At 57.5% G+C, this 26,273-nt stretch overlaps 1 protein-coding gene across 2 annotated transcripts; it reads left to right on the top strand.

The window, feature by feature from the left end:
• Positions 1–4,873: 4,873 nt before the first annotated feature.
• On the top strand, positions 4,874–21,065 carry WNT2B (Wnt family member 2B). Of its 2 annotated transcripts, none has more exons than XM_069875868.1 (5): positions 4,874–5,028; positions 16,218–16,438; positions 18,096–18,373; positions 18,823–19,087; positions 20,057–21,065. In XM_069875868.1, exons 1-5 carry the CDS (start codon positions 4,889–4,891, stop codon positions 20,284–20,286), a joined length of 1,134 nt encoding a protein of 377 aa, XP_069731969.1. In that variant the 5' UTR covers positions 4,874–4,888; the 3' UTR covers positions 20,287–21,065. The 2 variants fall into 2 exon arrangements, with proteins under 2 accessions (XP_069731969.1, XP_069731970.1); XM_069875869.1 differs by lacking the exon at positions 4,874–5,028 and adding an exon at positions 12,101–12,202.
• The last annotated feature ends 5,208 nt before the right edge of the window (positions 21,066–26,273 follow it).

Raw genomic sequence — 26,273 nt, 5'->3', positions numbered from 1 at the left:
TAGGGAGGGCAAGGAAGAACTCCAGGAGTAATGCAAACAGCTGGAAACTGGGACCCGGTGCAGCGGTGCTGGTCCCTCCAGCTGGGCTCTCGTGCTCAGCTTTGGTGCTCCCAAGCCCTGTTTCGGTGTCCGGAGGTGACCCCACTGGCGTGGGAAGGCAACGGCCGCGGGGACACGGGACAGGCACCCCACGCTGCTCCGCTCCCGTAAAAACCCACCTCCAACCCTCGCCCGGTTATAAATAACGCAGCCGCCGACCTCGGAGATTAATCAGCGGCCGGTGTCTCTGCGGGATGTCACCCCGTGTTTTTCCACAGGCCTGTCAAATCTCAGCCCCGTCTGATCCGCCGATGACAGCCGGGCTCGCGCCTGCCAGACAGCCCCGGCCGGCGGGAGGAGAAGCCGAGAGCGGCGGCCGCCAGGATTTATGGCCAGTTTCTCCCCTGCGCGCTCCCCGCCGCACACACAATACACCGAGGCCTCTGCGGGATGATGGAAACCGGGGCTGCGTGGGTATTTTTAGGTGTTATTGCACCATTTTTGGCCTTCGGGTACTTCTACGGCCAACGCAGCTGGATTCGGGGCGATCAATCTGAACCGGGTGGCTTGAGCTGCATCCCGGAGCCCAGCAGGGAAGGGAGGGATGGAGCCGCATCCACAGGGATGCTGCAGGGCAGGATGCGTCCTGCGATGGGAAACCAGCTCTTCCCAGGGCACCACATCTGGTAAACGCCTCCGGGAAGGCACAAAGCCTCCTGGGTGGAATCTAACATCAGGCAGGGGTTTAATTTCATTATCCAACCTTTACCTGCGGTCACAGTTAGACCCACTGACCAAACGCCTCCTCACGCTTATCGGGCAGGAATAACCCCCCTCCAGCGGGGCACCAGGAGGGTCCCAGGGTGTGTGTGGCCAGATGGCAGCGGTGGCTGAAGGGCCGACACCACGTGGCTGCAAAACTGGGCGCTGCATGTCCACACCAATTCAGCAATTAACAAAGCAATTAACAGGGGAGCCAGGGGACAGGCTCACAAAGCGTGTGCCATCACTCTCCGAGAAGGGCTGGCTCCTGCCTGTTTGTTTGGCTCCTCTTTCTGTGGTGGTTGAGGCTGATAGGAGGGGTCGATCCACCGTTCTGGTTATTCGTAGCTATCCAAAAGGTGTTCTTGTCCTCTCAGACCTTGGAGGAATAGCTGGGGTGAATCAGGGACTGCTCAGACACTGGGAGTTGTTCTTTTAGGGGATCAAAGACCTTTCTGTCATAACCAAGAGGACAGAAGCTCAGCAGGGGCTGTGCCTGGTGCTCAGTCCCCGCCAGCACCTCTGTGAGCCCTTTAGCCCAAGCTCAGGAGCTCAGTAGGGCCACATTATCCATCCTCAAATAAGTCCCAAATAAATATGTTTACAGCAGGGCTTTGTTGCCTCAGAAAACAGGTTTCCCACGAGGTCAGCAGGCCTGGCCCTGCGGGTTATCCCGGGACAGTGATTTTTCCCCTTGGGATTCCAGGCGGCCGTGATTATGCAAGGTCCCCGGTTCCTCCTGGGGCTGCCAGCGCGAAAGGTCAGCTCCTCGCTGCACCCAGCACGGGCATTTCAGACACACAGCAATCCCTGCTAGCCCCACACGCCCCTGGCACAGCCCCAGCACCCGCGCCTGCACCATCCCAGTGGGATCCAGCGCCGCTGGATTCCATGCTCTGCTTTTCTCCTGGGGTAACAGCAGCACGGGCTGTCCCCGCAGCTTCCCAGCCACCACCTCCAGCACCCGGAGAGCCTCCGGAGTGACCGACCTGCTAAGAAAATAGAAAGCTCGTTCCTTTGAAGTTAATGAATCGTGAAAGCCTTTGAAAGCAGAACCTTGTTTATTTACTCGCCGCAGCTCATGTGGACGGAGCACCCAGACATCCTGAGCGCGATGCTCATTTGAATGAAAGATCAAATGCGAGTCTGCCTGGCCGAGCCGCAGTTGGAGGAGTGAGGGCTGCTCAGACACACAGCGGAGAGCCCGACACAGACCCTGGGAAGCCCACGGGACAGTCCCTGGGCTGTCAGTCACGTCTGGCTGAGGAGAGCATCCGAATTGGAAACCTGTAGGTGTGTTGCTTAGGGATATGGTTTAGTGGTGGAGTTGGCAGGCTCAGGTTAACATTTGGACTTGATGATCTCAAAGGTCTCCTCCAACCTAAATGACTCCACAATTCCTTAATTCTATGAAAAGAAGCCAAGAACATGGCACTCGTTGCCTCCTCCCCCTCCCTTTCCTTAAGAGCAGGATGCGGAGCCCCCAGCCTCCTCTCTTTGAATTAAAACAACTCAATAACAGTGAAAAGCTGACAAAACAGGCACAGGAGCCCCAAACGCGCTGTCGCTGTCATGGGTCTCCTAAACAAACACCCAGCCCTCCGCGCGTCTATAAATATCGGCCCTTTCAGCGCGATCGCTGCGTGGATAAGCTGGAACGCAGTATCACACTTGGCCTCTCAGACAAAAGGACAGCACCTACCAGCACCAGCCCTGCCGCTTCCAGAAGCATCACTGGATTAGAACCGCAGACGAGCTTATGGTCCCAGTTTTCATAGCATCATAGAATCATGGAATCATGGAATCATGGAATCATGGAATCATGGAATCATAGAATCATAAAATCAAAAAATCATAGAATCACCAGGTTGGAAAAGACCCAAGGGATGGTGGCCACAGCCTCGTCCAGCACTGGTGGGGGGGACACGGGACAGGGATCCCCCTCCAGCCATCCCGGGGGGCTCAGCGCAGACCCCAGTCCATGTGCTGAGCTCTGCGCAGCCGTTTCCCACCCTGCAGTGACCCCTGGTGGGGGCGAGAGCGGGAGGAGCCCCCGAGCATCCCCGATCCTGAGTATCCCTGAGCCCGAGTATCCTTGGCCCTCAGCATCCTGACCCCGAGCATCTGGAGCCCCGAGCATCCTCAGCACCAAGCATCCAAGTCCCGAGCATCCCTGGTGCTGAACAACCCCTGCTCTGAGCATCCTTGTCCCTCAACATCCTGGCTCTGAGCATCCAGAGCCCTGAGCATCCTCAGTGCTGAGCATCTGAGTCCCAAGCATCCCTGACCCTGAACACCCCCAGCTCTGAGCATCCCCAACCTTGAGCACATGAGTCCTGAGAATCCCCAACCCCGAGCATTCCCGATGGTGAGCATCCCCTATGGTCAACATCCCCTGCTCCAAACATCCCTGGCCCGCAACATCCCAACCCTGAGCATCCTGGACCCCAAGCATCCAGAACTCCCATAATCCTCAATGCCAAGCATCCCCATCCCTGAGCATCCAAGTCCTGAGCATCCCTGACCCCGAGCATCCCCAATCATGAGCATCCCCTGCTTTGAGCATCCCTGACCCCAAGCATCCTTGACCTCAAGCATCCCTGACCCTGACCATCCCCAATCCAAGCATCCCTGATCATGAGCATCCGAGTCCCAAGTATCCTTGACCCCAAGCATCCCTGACCCCAAGCATCCCCTGCTCCGAGCATCCCTGATCATGAGCATCCCTGACCCTGAGCATTCGAGTCCCAGGTATCCCTGACCCCAAGCATCCCCTGCTCCGAGCATCCCTGACTTGAGAATCCCCGATCATGAGCATCCGAGTCCCAAGTATCCCTGACCCCAAGCACCCCCTGCTCTGAGCGTCCCCAATCATGAGCATCCCTGACCCCGAGCATCCCTGACCCTGAGCATCTGAGTCCCAAGCATCCCTGACCCCGAGCATCCTTGACCCTGAGCATCTGAGTCCCAAGCATCCTTGACCCCGAGCATCCCTGATCATGAGCATCCGAGTCCCAAGTATCCTTGACCCCAAGCACCCCCTGCTCTGAGCATCCCCAATCATGAGCATCCCTGACCCCGAGCATCCTTGACCCTGAGCATCTGAGTCCCAAGCATCCCTGACCCCGAGCATCCCTGATCATGAGCATCCGAGTCCCAAGTATCCCTGACCCCAAGCACCCCCTGCTCTGAGCATCCCCAATCATGAGCATCCCTGACCCCGAGCATCCTTGACCCTGAGCATCTGTGTCCCAAGCATCCTTGACCCCGAGCATCCCTGACCCTGAGCATCTGAGTCCCAAGCATCCCTGACCCCGAGCATCCCCTGCGCCGAGCATCCCTGCCCCTCGCAGCCGGCCCCGCGCCCCGACGGGGCGGCTCTGGGGGGTCCCCGCGGGGTCCCCGCGGGGCGGGGGGCGGGGGGCTGTCCCGGTGCCCCGGGGAGGCGGGGGTCGGCGCGGCCGGAGCGGCGGCTCCGCGCCTCTGACTCTGCCCAATGAGAGCCCGCAGCCCGCCGGGCGCTGTCACTATTTGGCCGCGGCCCCCGCGCTCCCGGCCGCACTTCGCCCTCCGCGCTACGAGGCTCCGCGGCCCCAAACCGCCGTCCCCCCCGCGCTGATCGGGGGGCGCCGGCCCCGCCGAGCGCTCCGGGACCCCCTGCCAGGAGCCCCAGCCCCCGCCGAGGACCCTCTCGAGGACCCTCCCGGCCCGGGACCCCTTTTGGGGAGCCCCCCCTGCCGCGGGACCCCCTTGGGACACCCGCTCCCCGAGCCAGGACCCTCTCGGGGAGCCCCGATACCCACCCCGGGACCCCCTCGGGGGCGCTTCCCTGGCTCGGGACCCCCTTTGGAGACCCCCCCGGAGAAAAGACCCTCTCCAGGACACCTCTCCCCGGCTCGGGACCCCCTTTGCGGACCCCCCCGGACAAGAGAGCCCCTCCAGGACCCCCCCCCCCGGGCTCGCCCCCAGGATGCGCGCAGCCGCGGGGTCCCGGGCGGGGGTCTCCGAGCTCCGAGCTGCGGGTCCGTGACGGGCAGGAGCCGCCCCCCCAGCTCCTCTCTCCGCCTGGGACCGGCCGCGGGGAGCTATGCTCAGCACAAACCGCCTGGAAGCGACTCCTGGGATCGCCGTGGTCCCCGGCAGCGCGGAGTGCGGAGCCCCGCGGCTCTGCCTGCCCCTCGTCCTCCTCCTGCTCGCCCTGACGCCCCGCGCCGACTGCTCGTGGTGGTGAGTCCTCCCGGGACCGGCTGGGACGGGGGGGGATGCCCGGGATGCAGGAGGATGCCCGGGATGGGTGGGACATGCCCAGGATGCAGGGGGATGCCCAGGATGCAGGGGGATGCAGGGGGATGCCTGGGATGGATGGAAGATGCCCAGGCTGGAGGGGGATGCCCAGCCGCAGCCCGATGTGTGCGCTGATCCTGACCCCACTCCTGGTCCTGGTCCCGGCAGGATGGGCTCAGGGCTCCCCCCGGCTCCAGCAGCAGCTCCAGGGAGAGCAGGTGGAGGGGGGACCATCCACACCCCCAATCCTGCCCCAGGGCTCTCCCAGGGTGCAGCTCCCCCAGCACCCAAAAGTGCCATCACCACCAGTTCACCCCCGGTTCCGAGGAGCCGAGCTCCACATGCTGTGATTTCCCCCTCCATCCCACCCCGGGCAGTGGCCAGGAGCAGGATTAGCCCCTCGGTAGGGTTTGGAGCTCCCCTGATCCACACTCTGCGATCCAGAGCTCCCAGATCCCTTCGGACTGCCGTGCATTTGTGTTCCAGCTCCTCACAAGCCGGCAAGTTGCTGCTCTCCCTCGTTCGGATACGAGCTGCAACAGACCAAAATGATGCTGTGGAAAATACCAGCCTTCCTGAAATTAATCTCCTCCTTATCCCAATTCCTGTAACAATGGAAATTCATATATGCAGAATAAGAGTAATTAGGAAAACAAGGAGAGTGAAGTTTTCCAGGCTGCTGCGGCAGTTCAGTAATTCTGGGGGAAAAACTGTTTGTGGCAGGAACGCTCTCAGTGTCCTCCACCCTCTAATCTAGTGGAAAACACTGTTTTCCACGCCAATCTCATCATCATTAGCACATTGCGGTGGACGAAGCCGAACTTAATCAAATTCAACCCATCTGCCATTAAAAGAGAGCGGTGGATTCTGGAATTCCTTAACTCGGGAGCCCTTCACAGTGGTGCCGATAGCACAGGTATTCCTGGTGTTTAAGAGCACTGCATGTGGCAGCCGTAGCCACGCTGGCATCGCTCGGAGAGCGATTCCAGGGTGGGGAAGGCGAAGGGGAAAGCTGGGAGGGTGGGAAGGAGCCCAGTGGGCTGGAGCCAGGCACAAGAGGTGGATCGTGCGAGGAAAAGTCTTTCCCGAAGGGCAGCACGGGCGTTGGGGGACGCATAATGCAAACAAGCAAAAGCAGAGCCATTTCTGACGGTGCCCACAGAGCTGCTGCTGCCAGGTCAGCCCCCGGTGAGAAACTGAGTCACTATCGGCATCAGGTCGGTGCCGGCACTGGCCTGGGTTCCAGCCACAGATCTGCCCCCAAGCTCCGGGGCAGGTGAGGACAGGATGGAGTCGGTGTGGGAAGTGATGTGGGTGCCGTGCTAACAGCTGGAGAAGGCAAGGGAGAGCCTCAGGGCAGCAGCGAAGTGGGATTAATTCACTTCATTACCGAGAAGGCTCGTTAGAGTGGGTGCGTGGGGTGAAGGAGCTGGAAAAGCCGAGGAACGAAGCAGCCACAGCATCCTCTGCCCAGCGCTGGGCAGCTCTGCTATCAGACTGGGCTGCTGGCTGGAGCGTAAAAATTCCTTCTTTAGGAGGAGTGAAAACCACCCGTTTTCCTCGCCGTTGTACCCCGCTTCTCCCCACGGTGACCCCGCCGCAGCCTCCGTCCTCATTCCAGGCGCACGTCTCTTCCCAACACGCGGCAGGAAAACCGGCCGCATTTTAAGCCTCGGTGGCTGCGGCTTATTTGGAGGACGCTCGATTTAGCTCCCACAGCAGTTTGTGTCCTGGTGTGCGGGAGCGCGGGGGCATCCGGGGGGTGGCAGGGGCAGGAGCGGGCAGCGCTCCCCGGGCGGCTCCTCAGCCCTGGGGCGGCCGGGCACGCGTCCCTGAGCCCCCTCAGCAGGCAGAATCGGTCCCCAAGTCCGTGACTTAACAAAACAAATCACAAACCGGAGACGTTAAACTCTAAAGTTCTCATTTTCAACCGTGCTTCCTCTCCTGTAGAGCAGAACATCCCTTAGAGAAGGCGCCGCTGAGGCAGGGGCTGCTCTGCTGGACGTGTCAGTTGTGATAAAACAGCGTGTTTAGATGAAATCGGGTTTTACTGAAAGCGGTTTCAACCAGCTGTGGTTTGGGAAAAATTTATTCAGTGATTTACATAGGTTTCCAAGCACATCTTTAGCACTACTGATATTACAGTAAATGCACTGGGTGGTGCATCATCGCTCCTTATTTTTGTTAGCGTTGCCAAATTCTTGCAGGGATTCACACACAATAAACTTGTGGAAATAGAGGAAATGCTTCTCATTTTCAGAGCTGGCTTTTAAAGTAGATTAATACAAGAAGCCGGGTCAGTTCTGATCGCGGTACATGGAAAGGAAATATCAACCAAATGTTTCTTCTAAACAACAGCAAATTCTTAATTTTTGGGTGACGTCAGGCGTGGCCCGCGCCGCCTCCCAGAAATGCCAGGAATTGGTGAACTTTGGTGCTTGGAAAAGCGTCCGTGGGTGCATGAGTGGGGGTGACGGTGCTCGTTTGCACCAGCACAGGGGATGGGCTGGTGCTGGAGGAGCTGGTGTGGCCACTGCCCGGGCTCCGGGGCCACCAGGGCTGTGGGGAGCAGCACCCATGCAGCCACTATAGAGCTCCCAAACTATAGAGCGTTCCATAGCAACAAAATACCGACTGAAACCCAGATAGAAATTAAGGAGAAATGCAATGGGGAAATCCCTAAATCCCATTTACACCCCAGTGCTGGGGTCCGAGGGACAGCGGGGTCCGAGGGACAGTGCCTCTCTGTGCCCCACGCCCACAGCGAGAGGACACGGGGCCCCAAGAGCGGCCTCCGAAATTCCATCCGAAAGATTTGGAAGATGAGACAAACGTTGCCGATAAACACAAACTGTGCGATAAACAAACTCGGTGCAAATAACTAAGTAGAGTTTACTGGCGATCGAGAGCCCCGCCGGCTGCTCTGGTGTGGAAAATCCACCTCGAAGCGAAGGTTTGGTTGGAGAGGAATGTACACAGCGCCGGGCGCGCACCCCACCCTCGCTCAGCGCCCGCCTGAGCCCCCAGCCCACCGAACCGGCGCTAGCCAACTTGCTTATTGCTAACCACAGCCCTTGGAAACTACAAATATTTAATTTCATCTGGCATCAGAACAGATGGGAGGCATCAGGCTCCCAAAGAGATAAAACAAACCCGTGGAAGGAAGCCGAACGCAGGCCTGGGTGCGCGTCGGGGAGCGCACAGGAGTCTGGTGGCCACGTGGGGCTCCTCCAGGCATCGGCGGGTGACAAGAGACTGTGGGGAGCTGCTGCGTCCCAGGCACGATGCTGGATGGGCGCTCTTAGGGATGCTCTGAGCAGCCACCACGCTCCAGCTGCCGCAGAAAAGCTCTGTGATCACGGGCAGGGAGAACACACCAAGGACAAATGGTGAAGCGGGAGCGTTGGTCGCACCCTCCATGCTAAAGCAACATGGGATCTGGTATCAAGGTCTTCCCAAGGGCTCTCCAAGGACACCCTGATGGCAGGTGGAGAAGGGGACGTTCCCACCACCTCAGGCAGGAGGGAGCAGTGCTCCCGCAGCCGCTCCTCCCAGGGACACCAGCGTGTGGGTGAGGATGGAGGAGAGGGGCTCGTTTCGCCAGGCATCACACTGAGGTGTGTGGGAGGGGAAATAGCATCAACAGGAATGCTTGAAATCGAGCCAGGGCAAAGACAGCTGCCTGGAGGAGCTCTGCGGGCCGACGGTGTAAATCCCGTCCGTGTAACTCTTTGGGGCGTGCGGGGGTGCCGCCTCCCTCTCCGTGCCAGTCTCAGACGGACAATCCTGCAGGGCTTCGCTGGCAGAGGGTCTGGCAGCTCCCGCAGCTCCAAGGGCCGCGTGTCCGCAGCTCCCGATGAACCGTTTGCTCATGGTCCACCCTCTCCCGGCCCCAGCGCATCTCACAGGGGTCTGCGTGGGTTCGCCCCGGCTGTGTGCTTCTTGTTCGCAGCGCTCCGCAAGGCCATAAAAGCCAGAGGTCTGCGACCAGGAAGCCTTTATCCTCAAAGCTCCGCAGCTCGGGCTCTCCAGGCAGCCGCGCTTTGAAAAATCAGTTTTAAAGTAACGTCAGAGTGATGGAGAGTGAACCCTGCGCCTTCGCGGCAGCCCTGGTAAGCTGGGGCGTAGCGAGCAGATGGGTTCTCTCAGTCGCTCTGTGCCGTTATCATCATTCTAATTGTGTTTCTTAGTTCATTTTTCATTAGGGTCACTTTCACCTATAGGAAATCTTTCTTGCAAGGAAGTGCAGAAGAAAAAAATCCTTCTGCTCTTCCAAACTCATTAGCTTTTATATCGCTGACAGCGATTTCAGCAGCGCCTGCAGCCCCTCGCGAGGGCTGGGATGGGTCCTGCAGGAACCTCTGCTCCGAGCAGCTCGCACACAGCACACAAGATGTATCACAGACAAGAGAAGAGTCACCCGTCCTACAGCACTGCACAGACTGTCTAGTAGCCTCGTAAGCAAAGCGCTTGGACATCCCGGAGGAGAAAAAATGACCCTTTAAGCATTTTTTTTGCTGAACAGTTTGTATCACATCCATACACTGCCAACGCCTGTGAGGAACATCTTCCAGCCAGCGCTGAGCAACGGTCTCTCCACTGCTGCAGAGGCACCACAGCCCTTTCCACCTTGTGCTTTTACAGCCTGTGCACTCAGGGGCTTTGTTCCTCACCTGCACACCCTAGATCCTGCCTTTATACCCCAGCAAGCAGAACAGCTTTGGATTTCCAGGTCACTCTTGATACAAGATGCCAACAGCAAGCTCTCCCACGCCAGCCTAGGGAGTGAATTTTGGGTCCAGCTCTCCAGGACTGCAGCGTTCCTGGACATTTCAGTGCTTCCCATAGAAACCGCATCCCACCGGCTGCACGAAAACTGCAGGGAGGGGACCCTGACACAGAACCAAAGGCTGGGGAAAGGGTGGCACACGGGAAAAACTAAAATATCACAGTGCAGCAAACGAAAAATCTGTGCCTTGAATGGCACTGGTAGTGGCTCAGCATTATGACATCAGAAATTATTCAAGTGAGACTAACACTCTCAACATGCAGAGTAGGGGTTCTAAGTGAGGAAATTAGGACTATTAATCATTCCAAGGCGTTAACAATTCCAGCAGGCCAGGATGGCCCCGTTCCCAGTGGAGCTTAATAAAATACTCGGGGTTTATAGTAATATAGTAATAAAATAATATCTCAAATGTCTGTAGCACCTTGCAACCCAAAGTGCCTCACAGCTGGCTATAAATTGTCTGCCCAGAGCCAGGGAGAGCGGAGGAAGGAAAGTGCAGCATCCTTGGGAAGTATGCGAAGAACTTGGAGAGGTGAAATGCTGCCAGGCACGCTGGAATTTGCTCTTTATCAGACAAGGAGGCAGGGATGTTGGAGTTGATCCTATCTGAACGAGGTGTCTCCAATAGCTGCCTAGGGCTTTCCAGCCTCCCACCAACATACGGATTTTGTGTTGACTCTGTGGGATGGGAAGAGAACAGAAGCCAAGATAGCTTGGCTCCCCATCTGGTCTTTCAAAGTGGTTACGATAGCAATGGCGAGGTGGGCCGGTTTTCCCAGAGGAAGGGCTCCAACAGCCTCTGATACCACCAAGAAGACAGACCACGCTCTCATCTCATGCTTTGCATGTCACCGCACAGTGTGAGGCTGCCTGCACCTCCTCGCTGACAGCAGAAAATGAGAGACCCTGCTCAGAACCCCCGGGAGCAGCTGATGTGGCCAAGGGTCCAGGGATTTAGGCTGCCCAAGCTGTCTTAACCACACTGAGAGCATCCTGCGCTTAATGGCAAGTTCTCATGCTGAAGACCTGTCAGATGGGATGTCAGAGCCTGTTCCAAGACCCAGCTTGGTCATAGCAGCATCTCTTGATGGTTTGGAAGCCATGGAGCTGATGGGGTTCATGATGCTTCTCTGGCCAAAGCACCTCCTGCCCCCCAGCTGCTGCATCATCTCCCGCATTCCTGTTCCTGCTCTGCCACCCACCGAGGAGTTACAAACTGCATCAAGTCTTTGAGATCCTCGGGAAGAGAGAAGCTGCAGAAAGGAGGCTTCTGAACCTGCCACAAACTCTCTCTGCATCGACGCATGGGGAGCGGCCAAGGGCGCCCGGAGCTGCCCCAGCAGAGCTTTCCCACCCCCTCGGTTTGGCTCCCGGCACCTCCAGAGCTGCTGGCGTGAACGGGCACCCTCCTCCTAGCACACAGCTAACCTCCATAATTCAGTTAAGCTCATTTTGCATCAGTCTGAGATGGTGCCTGTCATGGCATTGGCACAACCCTGATTTCCCCGCGCTGGGAACATCCAACGTTTCTGCAGCCGGTTTGGTTGTAAAGCAGAGCGCAAAGCATTAACATTTGAGATTCGCCTGAGAGCAGCAATTCCAAACATTTCCCTTCTGAAGTAAAGCAATGCTCATAAAGCCAATGCCATAGAAAGTAGATTAAAATGAAACATTAAATCCAGCAGTGTCTGGTGTAACATTCGTTAGAAACTGAATTAGTGCACAAGGATACTCCTGAGCGACGCCTTGGCATTATGGAACATGAGTAAATTCCAGTTCCACTTAATTTTCCCCATTCCCACAGAATGCCTCCCTTTCTTCAGAACCTCATTTTCCAAGGGACATTTTCCACCCACTCTCTGCTGGCAAGGTCAGGACACGACCCCAGCGAGGTCCCTCCTGGTCCTGGATCTCCCTGGCAGCAGTTGTGCCGAGCCAGGGCTCACGGTTGATAGAGGAGAAAGGAGCCACTATTTGGGGACCCCCCGTCTGAGAGCCCCACACCGCATGCCGGAGCAGAGACCGACACCACGCAACAAGCCCTGGGCTGGCACCAGGAGGACACCCAGAGCTTTCCCTGCCCAGCACAACAACCACAGCCCCACAACAGCTGGTGTTGCCTTGCGACACTTGTTCCAGCCCTACCCAAAGCAAGCGGCAGCCGAGCACACGGTGAGGATAGGAGGCATCACCTCTGCCGCGCAGACTTACCGAGTCCTGGAGAAAAGCTGCTCTGCAGGTGGCTGGGGGTAGCCGGAGCTGGATCCACACTGGGCTTCGCTGCCGTTGCCTCTTCAGGACTGGAGGGCTGCTCCCCCAAAGCACTGGGTCAGCCAGGAGGGGTTTAGCAACCCAGGTCTTCATTGCAGGGGCTGGTTACTTCTAAAGGGAAGTTAATTCCTTTTTGCAGCATCTTCATAGAACCATGGGATAGTTTGGGTTGGAAGGGACCCCAAAGCCCATCCAGTCCCACCCCTGCCCTGGGCAGGGACACCTCCCATGGGATCAGGGGCTCCAAGCCCCATCCAACCTGGCCTTGAACCCCTCCAGGGATGGGGAACCTGTTCCAGGGCCTCCCCACCCTCACCAGGAGCTCCCATCCGCCTGGAGCCTCGGGCTCTGGCCGTGCTCCTGGTCCCTCACCGCTGCACCTGGCAGACGGTTCTTTTCCCAAGCACTTTGGGCTTTCCTGTTAAAGAGCTTGGCAACTGGGAAGCTGCAGGTGCTGTCAGTGCCAAAAGCACAGTTTATTGATCCAGATTAATATTCCAGCACGGTGAAGATGGAGAGAGAGTGAGGATATGCTGGGATCGGATCCTTGGGACAAGATGCAGGGGATCCCAGGAACTCGCAGCCCACGTAGGACCGCAGGGATCCCCTCCTAACCCGCAGGGAGCAGAGCTGCTGTGGACAGAGAAGCTGCTCAGCCTTGGCAGAGCCATGGCACAGGCCACGGGGCTCGGCAGGAGCGCCCAGAGGAGGCTGCCAGCCCTGCGGGAAGCGCGGGAGCGGGACACATCCAGCACGGAGGCGAGCGGCAGAGGGGGGTCAGCACAGCCTGCGCGCTGCCAAGTAAATAGATGTGTCTGCCTCTGATTTGCATGTTTATCTTAGAAGCAATTTGGGTTTCTGCTTGTTTACAAGAGTCGAAGTCAGCAGGCTCTTAGAACAAGAAAAACAACTGGGAGCCAACATGTGAGAGTTGCCTCCTGTTCCCCCAGCGCTTTGGAGCAGCCGGCGATGCTGAGGACGAGCTCGCTCCTGCAGCTCCGGTGGATGCGGCCGCGCAAGAGGTTGGCTTGAAGAGAGGAGGAAGGCTGGCAGGGAGTGAGGAGCCTTTCACCTCCATCTCCTCAGAAGCTCTGAAAGCACCTGCCTTTGTAACGCTCCATCTCCAGTCTCTGCTGCTGCTCAGTCGCTCCATGCAGCAAATGGGGAAGATCCAGAGCCACGGTGGCAGCTCCGCATTTCATAGATTCGTGGCTTGGGAGGGACCCCAAAGCCCAGGCAGGATCACCAGCCCCTCTGGCTGGGCTGAGCTCTCCTGCGCTTAGGAGGGAGGCGATGCAGGAGCTCAGCGGGCACAGAGAGAGAAGCTGAGAGGAGGCAGCAGCCCATGAACCCTATTCCACAGGGTGGAGGATCATTATCCCCACATGCCCTTCATTATTCAGTCCCTCTCTCCCAGCTCCTCCGGGCTGCAGGGTGCTGGGCTCTCATAGGTTGCTCCTGCCTCTCCAGACCTCTCAGCAGCCCAGGTCTGAGCTGCCTTCAGCATCACGAGTGCTTCCCTCTCATGGATTTTTCCAAACCCAAGTCTTGGGTTTACTTCTTTTTTCTGCTGCAAAAATGCAGTTTCCCCAAGAGCCCAGCAATTCACAGAGATCTGCCACTTCCAGCACGGCTTCATTTGTTAAAAATGAAGTTCTGATAAGGCAGCGGGGGATTTCTCGGAATAGCCATTGTCTTCCCTGTGTCAGGGCTTCTAAAATGTCATAGAAATACAATCAGAAGGGATGTTCTAACCAATCCAAAACAAATGTTTGAGATTTTTCCCCTCCCAAAGTTCGGCTTGGCAGAATTTTCTGCTGTTCCCCACCTCGCTCCCTTTTGGAGCAACGGAACCCAACGGGGCCATCTCTCACCAAGTGGAAGATTGTGGTCCCACTGGGATCACCGCAGCCTTTCCAAGGCACGTTTTTCCCCCTTGTTGCGCCGTGGCACTTCCCCATCAGTCGTGGGGTGGGTTGTGGTACCTGATCTCGGGTGGAGGAGGCACGGCAGCGATCGCACCGCTTGTTTGGAGACGCAGGCACCGACCCCGTTGAGGGTCCGGGAGCCGGCACGGCAAGGCGCTCCCTTGGCGGTCGGTGCCCTTCACCCTGCTCTCTCCTTCCACTTTCCCTCGCTGATAATGTTTGCTCTGATCTGGGTATCTGGCAGGAGAATTAACGAGAAGTAATTAGCTCACAGTGTGAAAAGGGGAGTGCCTGGTGTTTATCTTGTCTGGAGGGCTTCCCTTGATCCCAGCCTCCCTAGGGATGCTGTTGGTGCTTTATCTGCCAGCTCCTCTCTCCAAACCAGCCCACGCTGCTCCTCAGGATCAGCGCCACAGCTCAGCACCACCGGGGCCATTAGAAGGTTTTACCTTTTCCACCTTTCCCTGCATCTCTTCCCCCCAGTGCAGAGGAGCTCTGGCTGCTGCTGGAGCCTCTGTCCTCTCAGCAGCCCCATCCCAGCTCTCAACAGTTTTTCTGGGGACACGGCGGCCGTTCCCATCCTCACTGGGACCAAACAGGCTGGGCAGAGCGAATTCAGAGCCAGGGCTCCTGGTCACACTTCCCTACGGGGTCTCTGCAGCCAGTGCCATCATCCAGCTGCTGGGATGCTGCTCACGGCCCAGCACGAGCGAGGCAACTAAAACACTCGCAGTCGGCATTGCTCGATGAGCTCCTGTTGGCTTTTCTTTTCTGAACAGCATCCACCATCTCCCTCATTCCCCCGCTGCAGGATGAAAGGCTGATGAGCCAGGCTGTGACAATAATGCTCATGCCCCTCAGAGCTGGGGCTCACAAAGCCGCAGGGAGCCGGGTTTATTCTCCTCCGTTCCAGCCTGAGATGACCTTGCGCCTCTGCCAGCTTCTAAACAAAATACTTATAAAAAAGGGAACAAATCCCACTGCTTTCCATGCTCTCAGGGCTTTCCTGAGCCTGTGAGCTCTCTCTGGGGCCAATAGAAGTGATAGAACGTGGCCAGAGACAATGAAATACTGCCCGGGCTCATTGCTTTTATTATTATTAAAGGAAAGTTCTGACTTCCAGTCTGGGGGGGTTGAAAAACTTGAATTCCACCCAAACCTCATCCCTTCCAGCCAGAATCTCAGCTCCGCGCTCCGTGGCAAACAGCATCCTCCGGCACAAGCAGCCGCTGCCTGGCTGGGGCTGACCGGGATGGAAATTTCCACGTTGGGTGCGAGGCTGCGGGGCAGAGCTGGGCATCCCTCCCCTGCGCCTCTGGAACGCTGCCCGCGGGGCTCAGCCAGGCTCTACCAGGCTGTTGTTGGCACAGTCCTGGCTCCCAGCTCCCACTCTGTCCTCAGCGCTGCAGGGAGTGGAATGGGATGCAGGGAGAGGACCGGGATGCAGGCAGGACAAGGGACAGAGCGTGGTTCTCCCTGTTATCCACCTTCAGGGCATGATCATAAACATGCAAGAGATGCACAGAGAGGAGTCGGCATCCAGGGGATAACAGTGAGAACGAGGACAGCAGCAATGAGAGGGGAAGCCTGCTCCTCTCTTCCTCCCTGACCCGAGCATCGTGCGGATGCCAGTGCCGGGGAGCAGCGTGCAGGCAGGAGATGCTGCTGGGCTCCATCCTGCCGTGCTCAGCAGGACCAGGCTGGGATGCAGGGAAGAGGGCGAGAGGGAGGTTTAGGACATAAGCACGTTCCTCCGCTGCCAGCCCAGGAGCTCTCAGGGGCGCAATCCCCATGACGTGCAGCATCCAGAGGTGGCACCTCCTGGGGCAGACGGGCTCCGCGGGGGCAGTGACGCACGCACAGAGCAGAGCATCGCCTGCCCTGGGCTGCTGCAGCTCGGGATTATTTTAACACAAAGAGCAAAGCCCAGGGGCTGTGATGGCTCAGCAGCGCCCTGGCCCCGTGTCCTGCCCGTCCCAACCATGGCACGCGGCACGGCGACGCTGCAGGGAGGGCACGCGGCTGCAGGGGGATGCTGGGCTTTGAATAAGACCCCCAGCCGCAGGGTTAGGAGCCAAGGAGGCAGCACCCTGCGCCTCCCCCTCCGCGGGCAGCTGGTAACACGGTGCCGCTCTCCCCCACAGGTACATCGGGGCGCTGGGCGCGAGGGTGATCTGCGACAACATCCCCGGGCTGGTGAACAAGCAGCGGCAGCTGTGCCAGCGGTACCCCGACATCATGCAGTCGGTCGGCGAGGGAGCCAAGGAGTGGATCCGCGAGTGCCAGCACCAGTTCCGCCACCACCGCTGGAATTGCAGCACCCTGGACCGCGACCACACCGTCTTCGGACGGGTCATGCTGAGAAGTAGGTTCTGCCCCAGCCCTTCCCCACCGCCACGTGCCTCGTCTCCGCGCTCGCCAGGCTGGGGTTGCTCCCCGAGGAGAGCTTTGCCCTTCCCTGTAAATTAATCAAGCAGTAATGGGAGCGCAGCGCGGCCTTCGGAATAGCTGCTCCGGAGGAGAGGGAGCAGGGGGAGTACGGGGGAGCAGCGGGAAGGAGGAGACACCTCGGGAGAGCAGGCTCCTATGTAAACAGTAATGGGATACATAAATATTTGGAGAGCAGGGTTGGCCAAGACTCAGGGATTCACGTGGGAACTGGCTGTTCCCTCGCATGGCAAGGGAGGCAGAGGCAGAGCGGAGGCTCCGCTCCTTGCTTCGGGCTCCGAGGTGCGGGAGAACCACGGCCACGAGGCAGACACCAGCCCTGCCGAGGGCACAGACCCTGCCCGCTCCAGGTGAGGGATGGACGGGACACCAGCAGGGATGTCACCAAGGAATGGAGAGGGAAGGTGTGACAGACACGGGGACAGGGATGGTTCCAGAGCAGGAGCAGCATCGTGGGCTCCAGCCACCCCAGGGAGGGTTCTGGCAGCGAGCGGACCCCGGGAGCCCTGGCAGTGCGGGACAGATGCTGCTGCGCCCGTGGCGTGCCGGGTTCTTCCAGCCATGCGGCCTCAAATCAAAGGCGTCTGGGAAGAGCCTTCCCACTCCCCAGGAGCAGCTCATATGGAGGACATGTGGGCGCCCGGGGAGGGAGCTGGGGGCTTCATCCTGGCTGGAGGAGGAGGGGGTGGATGAGCAGCAGAGCCTGCAAGGCAGACCCTGGAGAGGGAAAGGGGCTGTGGGAGCCGGGATGCAGCCGTCACCCCGCTGTGCTGCAGCCTGCCCGGTCTGAGCCTCTCCACGCCTGCGACGGCACCTTCGCTCCTGCCTGCAGCCTCCCCTGGCAAAAGATGGGGAATGATGAAAGCTCCTTCACCACAGCCCCATCCTGCGGGGCCCAAAGAGAGCTCTACTGCCTTTGAAGTTGCTTTCAAAGGCTCTCAAAATGAAGACGAACATGGTTTTGATTTGCAGCTTCTTTTACAGCATTATAAAAGCAGCTGCGAACTTGAACCAGAGACATAGAATAGCAGGCGGCAAGCTGTGCCGCGCAGGGCACGCCGAGCCCAGCCAGAGCCGCCAACAGCTCCCGCGCTCGGCATCGCCCCACGGGAAGGGAGCCCCGGCCGAAGGCTCCTGCAGCCTCAGCTCCCAGACGGCTCCTGGGTCAGCAAGGGGTCTGAGCACAGAATCACAGGATGGTTTGGGCTGGAAGGGACCCCAAAGCCCATCCAGTCCCACCCCTGCAACGTGCAGGGACACCTCCCACTGGATCAGGGGCTCCAAGCCCCATCCAGCCTGGCCTTGAACCCCTCCAGGGATGGGGCAGCCACCACGGCTCTGGGCAACCTGTTCCAGGGTCTCCCCACCCTCACAGTAATGAATGTCTTCCTAGTCCCCTCTACTCCAAAAGGTGCCAGGGAAGACAAGGCTGGACTTGGTGGCAGCAGAGATGTCAGGACTTGACTTACCTGTGTGTGGGATGGTTTTGCTCCACGCTCGCCCTGCTCCTTGCTGGGCTGCTGGTTCCTGGGGCTGCCCGGCACGCTCATCCCCATCCCCGTTTCTCCTGGCAGGCAGCAGGGAGGCCGCGTTCGTCTACGCCATCTCCTCGGCCGGCGTGGTCTACGCCATCACGCGGGCGTGCAGCCAGGGGGACCTGAAGGCGTGCGGCTGCGACCCGCTCAAGAGGGGCCGCGCCAAGGACGAGCGCGGGGAGTTCGACTGGGGCGGCTGCAGCGACAACATCAACTACGGGATCCGCTTCGCCAAAGCCTTCGTGGACGCCAAGGAGAAGAAAGTGAAGGACGCCCGAGCGCTGATGAACCTGCACAACAACCGCTGCGGGAGGATGGTGAGTGCAGCCCCACAGCCGCCCCGCTGGGGTGTTCCACAGGGAACGGGCAGTGGGAGCAGCTCGGGAAAGGGAGCAGGACCCTGGGTGTCTGTGGAGAACAGGTCCTGCTGCAGACAGATGGGACGCTGCCCTGCCTGCCTTCCCAGTGCTCCCCAGTGCCCCGCCACCTTCCCGGTGTCCCCCTGCCTTCCCAGTGCTCCCCAGTGCCCCTCCACCTCCCCAGTGCCCCCTGCACGCTCCACCCAGGGAGCAGCCTGGTCTCACCGTTGCCCCCACACGTCCTCGCTGATTCCCCGTGGCCGTGGGATCGCATCCTCCGTACGCAGCCCCCTCTCCAACCAGGATCCCAGCCGGGACAGCTTGACCCTGAAGCTGCACCAGGGACATCAGACCCAGTCGCGGTGCCCGGGGTGACCCCGGTCCTAACGGCACCCCTCTTCCCGCAGGCTGTGAAGCGGTTCCTGAAGCTGGAGTGCAAATGCCACGGGGTCAGCGGCTCCTGCACGCTGAGGACGTGCTGGCTGGCAATGTCGGATTTCCGGAAGACGGGGGATTACCTGCGGAAGAAATACAACGGGGCCATCCAGGTGACCATGAACCAGGACGGCACTGGCTTCACGGTGGCCAACAAGAACTTCAGGAAGCCGACAAAGACAGATCTGGTGTATTTTGAGAACTCACCTGATTACTGCGTGATGGACAAGTCGGCAGGTAAAAACCCAGGCTTCAGGCATCACCCAAAAGCTCTGATTCCTCCCTTCCAGAGGCTGCTTTGGGACATCACCCCCCTCAACCAAACCTGGAGGGAGTTTGTGCTCTCACCCAGGCCCTCGGCAGGTGTCGGGAGCCCCATAGCACCTCACGCCTGTGCAGACAGGCCTGGGTTTACCCAAAATCTCCAGGTTTCACACCGAAGATCCAAACCCATCAGGGCTCCTGTAATGAGTGCAGCGCAGTGTTGCCTCGGAGCTTTCCTCCCGCAGAGCAGACTCTCTGAAACAGGCAATAAAGAGCCTGTTCTGCACCGCAGGCTGCCGGGCTCTCCTCTGAGCGCAGCCCCGGGCTGGGAGGAGAGCAGGGAAGCGGCGTCAGGGCTGCTCGGCTCCTGCAGAGATCAATGGTTCCCAAGCTGGAGCATCCCTGCTGCGAGGAGCTCGCAGTGGCCGTGGGGCTCAGTGGGGAAGGTGGCTCGCTCACTTCAGGTGAGCCCTTAGCCTCTGCCAGCGCTTCACCACTCTTTCCATAAAGAAATTGTTCCCAATATGCACTCTGAACCTCCCCTGATGCAACTTTAGGCCATTTCCTCTCATCCTCCTCTTGTCACCTGGGACAAGAGCCCCGCAACCCCCTCACCACAACCTCCTTTCCGGGAGCTGCAGAGAGCGATGAGGTCTCCCCTCAGCCTCCTCTTCTCCAGGCTAAACAGCCCCAGGTCCCTCAGCTGCTCCCAGAATCCCTGTTCTCCAGCCCCTTCCCCAGCTCCATTCCTTTCTCTGGACGCGCTCCAGCCCCTCAATGTCCTTCTTGCAGCGAGGGGCTTTAAAGTGAAGCACGGGCTCCCGCACCTCTTCCCACAGAGGATGGGGCAGACGCCAGCGGCTGCCGGGCAGGGTGGAGGGCGCATTGGAGGGTGATGGAGGAGGAGCAGCACCCTGACCCCTCTCTCTCTCCCTTCTCCAGGCTCGCTGGGCACGGCCGGCCGCGTGTGCAGCAAGGTGTCCCGTGGGACGGACGGCTGTGAGGTGATGTGCTGCGGCCGGGGCTACGACACCACCCGCGTCACCCGCGTCACCAAGTGCGAGTGCAAGTTCCACTGGTGCTGCGCCGTGCGCTGCAAGGAGTGCGAGGACACTGTGGACGTGCACACGTGTAAAGCACCGAAACGGGCCGAGTGGCTGGACCAGACCTGAGGAGACGGGAGCGCCGAGGAGAAAACCCGCTGCCACCCCCACCTTGCCGTTTGTTTGGACCCCGAGGGCCGCGGCGCTCTGGGAGCTGCAGTTCGGCTGCATGGCTGTTATTTAATTGATTTTGCAAAGCACTAAAGGCAGGACTGCACCTCCCAGGAGGGGCTGCGGACCCTCCGTTTGCTCAGCAGAACTCATCCCCCATCTAGGAGGAGTCCGCGAGCCTTGCTTAAACTGTGGAAGCAACACTGCGCATCCTTCTCCCTGCAAAGGGACGGAGCAAGGATTCGTGCTGGCAGGGGCGAGCGTCGGGATGCGACGGCTGAGGGACGCTGCACCTCCCCGGGGAACTGACAGGGAAGTTTCACCAGCAAAAAACACTAGTTCAGAATAACCCGCTCTTGCAGAAAGCATCTTGGCTTTAACTCTTTTTGCAAGGCCAGAGGAAGGGTGTCACGAATCCATCAGTTCCGTGATCCCTGCCTTCCCCTGGAGCAGCCCCAGCACAATCCCTGCGGAGCCAGAGCAGCCTCTGCTTCTCCCGGCAAAGGTGACACACGGAACTGGAACTTGGAACTGAAAAGCGAGTGACTGCGCAGGGAGAAGGGCCGGCCACGGGAGCTGGCGTACACGGAGGGGTAGAGAAAGCAAACAGAGTCTGTGAATTCACTGGTAGGTTCTGAAGTCAACAGATCCAGCACCATCTCTGTAACCCTCACTTGTATGTTGTGTATACTGCTTATTATTTTAAGTCAAAATTCATTATAAACCTGTATCAGACACTGATTTTCTTTGGGTTTTGAATTTCTACATGCCCAGCCGGGCGCTTCCCCCCACACTCCTGAATCACAGAACCCCTGCCCCGGCGTTACCTGCTGCTCCCCGCGAGGCATCCAGCGAGCGCAGCCCTGGGGAACCCTCCGTGCGCAGCAGCGCTCCGGGACATCGGACAACACAGCACGGGGTGGAACAGGAGAGGCCAGATGGGCTTCCAAACCTTTCCCTTAAAAAGAACCCCAACCTAAACACCCCAAACTTAAACTATCTGCTAAAATCGAAGCTGATAAGAGGAGGGGCAGCTGCAGTTCTGTTAGAGATAAATCCTTTGCCTCTCCAGAAAGTTCCTCAGTTCTTTTCCCCCCAGCCTGGGCAAGCAAGATGCTTTGTTAGGGTAGGGGTGTTCTACAGCACCAAAGCCCACAAACAGACTCCATGTACAAGTCCAACAGCTGAACCTGCAAACTAAATTGACCCAGGTAGGAATTAAAAAATAAATCATGGCAATTCCTGAGCTGAAGCTGATGGGGAGCTCCTGCCCTTCCCTCCTGAGGACAGGTTGTCCTGGGCTTATTGCTCCTGCCCTCTATTCCCGTATCATCACCAAGAGATCCCACCTGGCTGCCTCCAGCACCCTGTGGAACAGCCCTTGCTGAGAAGCAGCAGCCACGGACACAGCCCAACGAGCTCTGGACAGCAGGCAGCGAGCATTTCTTCTGCAAAGGGCCACACAAAACCACATTCCCTTCTTGCTCACTAACAAGCAGTTAGCAGAAGCTCCGTGCCTGGGAACCAGCAAGACGCTGGTTAGTGAGAGTGAGTGCCCAGAGCCTGTGCAGGAGGACGTCCCATTGCTGAAGGGAATCCAGCCTGGTCCATCCCCTCGCGCAGAGCAGCCCCGCTGCGGCTCCCGCGCCGCACACCCATCCTCAGCCGGCAGATGTTTTCCATCTCCAAACGTTTGTGAAGGCTGCGGGCTCAGGGAACGCCGTGGCCTCGCGCAAGACCCTTGGAAGTATCTGCCTGCAGTGTGCAGGGAGCCTTTGCTGCAGGATCATCGTTTAATTATCCTCCAGTCAAAGTCGGAACTCGAGGACAAGGAGCAGAATTGATTGCTTAATGAGCTTCTGAATAAATTACCTTCTCTTAAGGAGCCTGATAGGACACAGAGAAGGAAGCAGAAGACATGGGAAACATGGAATCCACACAAATTCAGGGTATTTTCTCTACTAAATCACATATAAGTGAGTGCGCCTCAGCCCAGGTGATATCACTGGAACTCTGGATGGATGTAGGGATGAGATCCATCCAGTTTTTGATCCAGGCAATGCTGTGTATATGCTGCTGAGCTACAGTCCAGTCCTACACCTGCTTGTCGCTGCCTTGGGCCCTTTCTGTTCACCAGGCTTTGCTCAGGTACCTGGGCTATGACAAAGTGCTCTGTGGGGGTTCTTCCAGTACAGCTCCAGCTTTCAGGGAAAGATTTATCTCAGACTACACTTGCACAACCTGTCCAGGTCCATTTGGGAGCTTCCCCATCCCCAATTAGCAAAGCGGAGTCAGGGAGGGCAGCTCCAGGAAGCAGCAGGGGGGTTCCTGCTCTGGGATCGCAGCAGATGAGTCAAAGCAGGAGAACGCGATGGTCACATTGTGTGTCACACAGTTCTGTGACTAATGGGGGCCACCACCCAAAGGAGAAAAGAAATCAAGAGGTTCTTAAGAGAACATCCACAGGACAGTGTGATTATACAACTTGACGCATCCAGAATAAAAGGAAAATGCCATTGGCCAGGAATGACCAAAGCAGGAAGGTCCCCTCCGGAGAAGCAGACTCATCTTTGTGGATGCGCCCTCACTGATGCAAAGCGCGGGTGTGTTCTCCAGCTCTCCCCAGCGACCAGACTCACCGAAGGGCTGACCAGAAAGCACAATGCAACAATCGAAGCTGGAAAGGAGGAAAATTCCAAGCGCATGAGCAGCACCCCTGGTCACCATTTTCTCCCTACAGCGCTCAGGGCTGGGCCACACTGAGCCTCCCCCACTTTGCAGGCACAAAAGAGGGAGGAAGGAGCCAGAAGGCTCAAGAGCGCTGGGAACCGGAGCTCCCTTTCCTCTCTGCCTACCTTTACCAAAGGCTGGGAGAATTCAGACCACAGAAGCGGTCACAGAAGCCTGCTGTGATTGCTGCTGCCAACGTGACCTGAACTCTGGAGATGTCTGACCTCTAAGCAGATCATAACAGCTCCTGTGCAGCCGTACGGCTGTGAGTGCAGCAGAGAGGACAGAGGAGTCTCTCTGCCCTTGTTAACAGCAAGACGAGGCGAGCTGGGTGCTGCTCACGGCTGGCAGACCATGAAGCAATCAGCACTCTCTGCACTCACTACCAACATTGTCCTCTGCTCAGAATCCAGCACATCTGCTCCCTGCCTCCACAGCTGGTCCCATTCTGGAGCCTCCACACGTGGCTCCCAACCACACACCCCATTTATCAGTGGTCTGGGAGGTGCACATCCCCTCAGCGTTTCATCCCCACGCAGGGTGAATTTATGCCTGCACGAGCCCTGTACGCACGTCTCCTTCTCCCCGAGGGAGGCTGCTCCCCTCTCCACCCCTCCAGCCCACTGGCACCAGCGGCAGATGATGCAGCTTGAGGAGAGGTGCAGGCACTGCACTCCCCCCGCCTCCCCCTGGAATCTTCATCTCTCTTGTGGTCCTTGGGATTCACCCAATGTTTCTCAGAAAAAAAAAGAGGACCTCGAGACAAGTATGCATTTAATAAGCAGAGAGACAAATAAGCTCCAGTTATCCCAGCAGAATTACAACACCAGAGAACAATTTGCTGCATTCCTCGGAAGGCCTGAAGGAACCCAATTGCTCTCAGCCTAAATAGGTACCAGACACCAAGAGCTCCGTGAGCAAACAGAGCCCCCAAAGTGCAAAAATGAAATAAGTAAAAAGCTTCACATTACACATAAACCAGCCGTTTGCACCTTGTTATTAATGGGCTCGACGACGACCTTTAAACCCTGCCTTGCTCAGAGTCACGGAGCTACGAGCCTTGGCACCCTCACAACAATTCCAGGACGAAGAGCAGGGGATAAACAAGAAGAGATGCGGGAAGGGAACCTGGACCAAGACCGCTCCAGGGCTGTGTGGTGACCATCTCCACTACGAATCTGTCAGCGTTGCCTCTGTCCGGGGTTTCCAACAGCATGGGAAGTCCTGTTGTCACATCTACACAGGCTTAAAAGCCAGGAGCGCACACACCTATCCCCAGGTTCCAAAAAGGAAGGGTTCTCTGTGTGGTAAATAACTACAAGAGCCCGTTCCCTGGAGGACAACACTGATGCGGTTTCTAAGCCCACATGAACGAAACCTGCCTTGAGCAGCCCCTGCTACCCTGAAGTATTTGTTAGGCTAAACTGCCTCACCCATGCTTTGAGTTTTATTATAACAGCACCAGTCAAGGGTTTTAGACCTTGAAAGCTATTCTGCACAAAGTCACTGCCTGTGGAGGAGATGCTCTGTGGCCCCCAGGGGCAGGAGTGCGCTCCGAGAAGCGCACACACTTGGCTTACTCTCACCCCCTTCCCTGGGCAGCTTCTGGTAGGAGCCATCAGAGCCTTAGGTTGACTCTGGATTGGAACGCTCCTCCTTGAGCAAGGGGCAGTTACTCTTCCAAACTCATTAATCTCTCAGACTAAGCAGGAATACAGGAACAGTGCACTGACAGACATTTGTCAGGCTCAGAGGACTAGTACATCTAAATGACATGCAACAGCGCTTCAGTATGAGGTTCCAAACACTTCATTTAACATCAGCCAACATTAGAAAGCTGTTTCAATACGAAGATAACAAACCGTGCTTGTGCGATCCCTACAGGTGCAATAAAAGTCCTGATCCTGTAATTCCCTGTTCTACAAACACACATATTCACATCAGGTCTGTAAATAAAGGCTGGTTGTCAAGTTCCTCGAGTTTCACTGAGTGAAATGAACATTTGACAAGTCTGACATCTCACACAGCCTCTAGGAGAGGCTTTTGCCATCCCTGTGGTTCTAAGGTCACATGAGTTCTTATTATTTAGGGACAGGGTTTAGTGGTGGAGTTGGCAGTGTGAGGTTTATGGTTGGAGTGGATGATGGCAGAGTCATGGAATAGTCGGAGGTGGAAGTGACCTCAAAGCCCATCCAGTTCTACCCCCTGCCCTGGGCAGGGACACCTCCCACTGGATCAGGGGCTCCAAGCCCCATCCAATCTGGCCTGGAACCCCTCCAGGGACGGGGCAGCCACCCCTGCTCTGGGCAACCTGGGCCAGGGGCTCCCCACCAGCACAATAAATCTTAAAAGGTCTTTTCCAACCTGAACAATCCTGTGTTTCAGGAAAATGGCAATGACGAGTGCTTATCTGTCCCGCATCACAACTGTCTTTTTCTTTAAAGAACACACATGCAACTTAGCTGCACATGGACTGCAACGGCATTACTATGGCATGGATCCAGTGGAGAGCTCCTGATCCTTAGTGGCAAATGAACTTCCCTGGAAGCAGAAACAATTCTGCTAGGCAATCACTTCTCCTTCCTCAGGATCTACTGTCCCTTCTAGAGACAGGAAGGTTTTCATTACAGCGCCTGCTGCCAGCCATACCTCCAGCACAAGCCCATCCCCTTTCTGTTGCTGTCCTGTCAGGGGAGGACAGTGAGAGAAAGCAGCTTTTGGGATGATACATGGGAGGCAGCGCTTCATTTATAACCCCGCACAACCGCTGGAGAATGTTCACCTTTAAAAAGCATTAGGGGGGTTACCTTATGGGCCCCTGTGGAGCAAGAAGTGGAATTACATGAACACAACAGATCTATTAATCACCACCGTGATACCACAGCGATTCCACAGCCCCAAGGGTGCACATTCAACCAGAGAAAAAGCTGAGAAAATTACCTGCTAGGAGTTAGGCAACTCAGAAAGATTTGGTGGTGCCTTTCTGTAGGGCTCCCCGCTGGACTCCTCCATGAATTCAGGTATTTAGCTTGGATCCCAGCCCAGCAGAGAGCAAGGATGGCACTCCTACCTCAACACCTGTGGTCCCTCTCAGCCAGCCTGAAATAAATGCATAGGTGGCTGTCCCACTTCACAGGGCTTTATTTATAAGGTACAGAAGTTTGAGAAAATAAAAAACCCACAACAAAACAGCCTTCTGCATCAAGACAAGATTA

The sequence above is a fragment of the Phaenicophaeus curvirostris genome, chromosome 24 (genome assembly GCF_032191515.1).
Source record: "Phaenicophaeus curvirostris isolate KB17595 chromosome 24, BPBGC_Pcur_1.0, whole genome shotgun sequence".
NCBI classification, from domain to species: Eukaryota; Metazoa; Chordata; class Aves; order Cuculiformes; family Cuculidae; genus Phaenicophaeus; species Phaenicophaeus curvirostris.
Note: the sequence above shows the minus strand (reverse complement) of the source record. Positions and strands in the feature narration are given on the sequence as shown.